The sequence below is a fragment of the Perkinsus marinus genome (genome assembly GCF_000006405.1).
Source record: "Perkinsus marinus ATCC 50983 genomic scaffold scf_1104296960360, whole genome shotgun sequence".
NCBI classification, from domain to species: Eukaryota; Perkinsozoa; order Perkinsida; family Perkinsidae; genus Perkinsus; species Perkinsus marinus.
This window is the reverse complement of record NW_003206185.1, coordinates 1-5700: the sequence shown is the minus strand read 5'-3', so window position 1 is coordinate 5700 and position 5700 is coordinate 1. Positions and strand designations below refer to the sequence as shown.

The 5700-nt window shown below is 43.9% G+C and overlaps 1 protein-coding gene across 1 annotated transcript; it reads left to right on the top strand.

Annotated features, from left to right (window-relative positions):
- Positions 1 to 1662: 1662 nt before the first annotated feature.
- On the top strand, positions 1663 to 5595 carry Pmar_PMAR017400 (DNA-directed RNA polymerase II largest subunit, putative; the record flags this gene model as incomplete). Its single annotated transcript, XM_002772821.1, has 3 exons — positions 1663 to 1736; positions 5356 to 5406; positions 5455 to 5595. Coding segments are annotated over 3 exons (266 nt in total), but the record flags the coding sequence as incomplete, so codon positions are not given.
- Positions 5596 to 5700: the final 105 nt, after the last annotated feature.

Genomic DNA, 5700 nt, shown 5'->3' with positions numbered 1-5700 from the left:
TCTTGAATCCTCCATTCAAGGAGCGGGAGGATGATGCGAGCAATGTGATTCAATGTTGTTGTTGCCCGCTTGTAGCACAATGAGGAGACTCAAGTGCGCACGATTTGTGCATACATGTTGATATGACGTAAGATAGCAAGAATTAGTCTTGCTAGAATCACTCGGAGATTCATTCTAACGTTCTAGTCGAACCAATGACAGGAAGTGTCCCATTGTTCAATTCATTATACCATTTCTTTTACTCATGTCAGATAAGTGGTACTGCCATATTTGTCACTATTTTAGGGTAGAGTTGGGTCTGAGAATCGAGATCTATGGCTTGAGTGAAGCCCGATACTCGAGTCGAAAACTGTTTCATGAGCTCAAAACAGTTCCTTAACAACAAATTTGTGCATGTAAGAACTGTTTTTCAAATATAAACTGTTTTGAACTGATTAGTTTATGCAACTAACACCTGCTTCACAAACACGGAACCGTTTTTAGCAATGAGATTATGCGAATGAGAACTGTTTTTCGAGCACGAAACTGCTTTTTGGCAAATAGTTTACGTCCGTACGCATTGGTAGTTCGACAAACAATTTACGAGAATTCAATTTTATTTTCTCACTTTTCATGTACCTCGTCTACAGCTGGTATGGTCAACGCGAAGCATCGCATATATCTCTTAAACTGTCCAGTTACATGAATCGCGCATGCATGGTTACTGTAGATCCACCTTGGGAGAGACTGAAAACGCAGAACTCCATCTCAAGAATCGAATTTGAATGAAACCGGAAGTGGAGCAAGGTTGGGACGAAACTCCTGAGTCACCAGTTTGATGATGATCCCCACTTCGCGTGGTAGGATTATCTATGTATATATACACCAGTTTGATGATGATCCCCACTTCGCGTGGTAGGATTATCTATGTATATATACACCAGTTTGATGATGATCCCCACTTCGCGTGGTAGGATTATCTATATATGTACATCAATTCGATGATGATCCCCACTTCGCGTGGTAGGATTATCTATATATGTACATCAATTCGATGATGATCCCCACTTCGCGTGGTAGGATTATCTATATATGTACATCAATTCGATGATGATCCCCACTTCGCGTGGTAGGATTATCTATATATATGTACATCAATTCGATGATGATCCCCACTTCGCGTGGTAGGATTATCTATATATGTACATCAATCCGATGATGATCCCCACTTCGCGTGGTAGGATTATCTATATATGTACATCAATTCGATGATGATCCTCACTTCGCGTGGTAGGATTATCTATGTATATGTACATCAATTCGATGATGATCCCCACTTCGCGTGGTAGGATTATCTATCTATGTATATGTACACCAGTTTGATGATGATCCCCTGATAGTACGTATCAGGCTACTCCGCGATACTGAGGTACTGTCACTATCACTGCTACTGTACAACGATCGTGTTTACAATAGACCGCGGAGGACGGGTCTCCTGAGATGAAGGGTAAGTTGCAAGTTGGGCACTTTGTAGGAGTATGAGGTGTGGTGGCAGATTATGATGGGGGAGAGGAATTTCGTCTGTTCAAAAGGGTGGAAGGCTCTCTACTCTCGGACCTTACTCTAAAAGGGTACATAGTAATCACTTCCCTTGTCGTTGTCTACACTGCTGCTGTTGGTAAGGTATACCCGGTGTCACTAAGTGCTACATGAAACAAGACAATAAGGTTCAATACGGCAATGATGTGGGCACATTCGTAGGCACTTGTATACGGCTGAGATCGGGGCTGCATGGCCGTTGTTTGTAGGCTCGTAGCAGGGAGTGGGTTTTGGATACTGATGGCTGCAGGATTATCACTTGGGCCAGGCCCATCGAGTTCGCAATTATATTCCTATGCTGGCCATTCCTTGATTGGAGTATAAAAAAATATCATTATGTATACTTATAAACCATTTTAGGTGTTTACTCGTTTGCCTCTACTACAACGACGATTCGAGTATACTACTCTGCAACACGTCTTGTTGCCGAGAATGTTGAGGATGCTAACTGACGCTAACGAGGGTGTCCCCACTAGGATTCGGTGTTTGATCATAAAATGCATTCAAGAAATGCTCCCGGTGAGATTACTATTTTCTCTCTGTGTGGAAATATATGAACATAAAAAATGTGAGAAATATGAAAAATATGAGAAATTATAGTTAGTTCTCTTGTACACTTCGTGTGTGGGCTTAATGTAGTGAGTGAATTAACAAGCTCAGTTGAGGAAACCGAACCTATATTCTCTGGGAAAATATGCACATGGTCAATTACATATATTGGTGACAATGTGAAAATTATGAGGGAATTTTGGGAAATTATTGTTGATTCTTGTGCATTTTTACCCGGATTCATATGTGAATTTTGTATAATTAGTGAGGGAATTCTCAAGGAAGGCGAACATATATTCCAACACTGCACTGAGGAGGGACGATTTTCCCTTCAGGTTCAGGCGCTGTTGTTGGTGCTCTGTTGAAGGCCCCTACTGAGACTACTGGCACAGATGGTCCCGCGCAAGTAAGTTTTGTAGTGTGTGAGAATATACAACTACATGTGTTGGTGACAATATAAAAATTTCCGAACTTGTATGTAATGAGGAAATAATTGAGCTCAGAACACTGGAGTTATGCATCGTATGATTTTTCACATTGCAGATCGTAGCAGCGTTAGGGCATATTTACGAGAAGATGAGTGAGAATCTCGGTGCGAAACTATCGGCGACTAAAGTAGGTTAACCGAGGGAAATTTGGATGGATTCATCATTGGAGTTTCACCCCCCTAGAGATGTGAAAAAAAACACTAGCGAACAAAATATATTTCACGACTACCGCGAATATTGGGGCTTTCACACAGTGCTACGCCACTTAACGTAAAACGGGTGAAACTCCAATATATGTAATGCATAAGACATCGCTCGCACTAGAGCCTTTGATGATATTTCTGGCCGGTGGACTTTGACACGCTTCTTATGGGGGCTCCTGTGGCCTCAGAGGCATCATCATCATCGCATCGGTGAGTGAATTGAAGAGCTTGCATAGTGTGGGAAAATATCTGTGTTGGTGATAATATGAAAATTGTGAGGAAATCTTGATGGTTTTTGTTGATGGTTTTCTACTCAAATTCGACTCGACTCGAGTTTCGCCTTCTACGTGGAGTTCATTTCCAGATGTCTGTGATATGCAAGGTGATATGCGATAGTGGAGGAATGAAATCGGTGATGAAGGGCGGTGGTAAGCAGATGAGGATATTGATGCTATATGAGGATGATGAGGATATGACTACTGCCTCAACCAGTGGTCCTGTGACTAGCACTACTACTGCTTCAACTAGTGGTTCTGTGACTAGCACTACTGTTGCCTCAAGTAGTGGTCCTGTGACTAGCACTAATACTGCTTCAACTAGTGGTTCTGTGACTAGCACTACTACTGTTTCAACTAGTGGTCCTGTGACTAGCGCTACTACGGCCTCAACTAGTGGTCCTGTGGCTAGCACTACTACTGTCTCAACTAGTGGTTCTGTGACTAGCACTACTACTGTCTCAACTAGTGGTCCTGTGACTAGCACTACTACGGTTTCAACTAGTGGTCCTGTGACTAGCGCTACTACTGTTTCAACTAGTGGTCCTGTGACTAGCACTACTACTGCCTCAACTAGTGATCCTGTGACTAGCACTACTACTGTTTCAACTAGTGGTCCTGTGACTAGCACTACTACTGTTGCCTCAACTAGCGGTCCTGTGACTAGCACTACTACTGTCTCAACTAGTGGTCCTGTCACTAGCACTACTACTGTCTCAACTAGTGGTCCTGTGACTAGCACTAGTACTGCCTCAGCTAGTGGTCCTGTGACTAGCACTACTACTACCTCAACTAGTGGTCCTGTGACTAGCACTACTACATCCTCTTCATCTGGCCAGTGTTCGAGTGACTTCTGCGTTGCTGATAGGACGACGTTCCCTAACCTCCTCCCGGCGGGCCAAATAACTACCGAGTCCTTCAGTTTCAGACTATGGTGCATGGTACCTAGCTGGTTACTCTAGTAATGATGGTATCCGTATGCTTTGGAGAATCCAATGCAACCAATGGCTACCTGTTGCCGAGAAGACTATTTCTGATATCGAGGCTTCGGGCAACGATATGTTCGTGTTTGGCATCAGCGAGGGTGACGTTGGTGTTTTTTTACCCGAAGAACAACAGTGCTTATCGTATAATAGCTCAGGCGGATCCTTCCAAGAAGTATACTGGAGTCACCTTTGATCAACACTCGAATATTCTATATGTTACCGAAAAGGCTACTGGGCAGATTGCTCGCTTCACAGGTCACTACTACGGTTTCAACTAGTGGTCCTGTGACTAGCACTACTACTGCCTCAACTAGTGGTCCTGTGACTAGCACTGCTATTACCTCAACTAGTGGTCCTGTGATTAGCACTACTACTGTCTCAACTAGTGGTCCTGTGACTAGCACTACTACATCCTCTTCATCTGGCCAGTGTTCGGATGACTTCTGCGTTGCTGATAGGACGACGTTCCCTAACCTCCTCCTCGGTATCGGCGAATTACCATTAGAGTACTGTTACTTTAAAGTGATCGGCCTTCCACAGTCGGTATCGGCGAATTACCATTAGAGTACTGTTACTTTAAAGTGATCGGCCTTCCATAGTTGGTATCGGCGAATTACCATTGGAGTACTGTTACTTTAAAGTGATCGGCCTTCCATAGTCGGTATCGGCGAATTACCATTAGAGTACTGTTACTTTAAAGTGATCGGCCTTCCATAGTCGGTATCGGCGAATTACCATTAGAGTACTGTTACTTTAAAGTGATCGGCCTTCCATAGTCGGTGTCGGCGAATTACCGTTAGAGTACTGTTACTTTAAAGTGATCGGCCTTCCATAGTTGGTATCGGCGAATTACCATTAGAGTACTGTTACTTTAAAGTGATCGGCCTTCCATAGTCGGTATCTACCCCGCTGAACAGCTCTTCTGTGCCCTAGTTGTCCCCATAACAGTGAGTGCGAGTTACAGTCTAACTAACATGAACCATGTCCGGCTCCATTCTAACTAACATGAACCATGTCCGGCTCCATTCTAGCTGATGTATCACATGCCTGGCTTCATTCTACTTAACGTTAGCCATGTCCGGCTCCATTCTACTTAACATTAGCCATGGCTCACTTCCCTTGTCGTTGTCTACACTGCTGCTGTTGGTAAGGTATACCCGGTGTCACTAAGTGCTACATGAGACAAGACAATAGGGTTCAATACGGCAGTGATGTGGGCACATTCGTAGGCACTTTTATACGTCTGAGGTCGGGGCTGGATGGCTGTTGTTTGTAGGCTCGTAGCAGGGAGTGGGTTTTGGATACTGATGGATGCAATTTAGAGCAGGTAAATAATGCATGGTGCCGGGATCGAACCTGCGACCCTTACTCGTAGGTGTTGACCATGGAGGCAGTAGACAGTACCCTTACCTCCTCCAATGACATCGTGGAGATCCTCAATGTGTTGGGCATCGAAGCCTGTAGGAAGGCTTTACTCAATGAGTTGCGACAAGTGATCAGTTTCGATGGCTCGTAAGTTATCAATGTCAAGATGCCCCTTTACTGTTCAGTTACGTTAACTATCGTCTGTCTACTGTCTCAACTAGTGGTCCTGTCACTAGCACTACTACTACCTCAACTA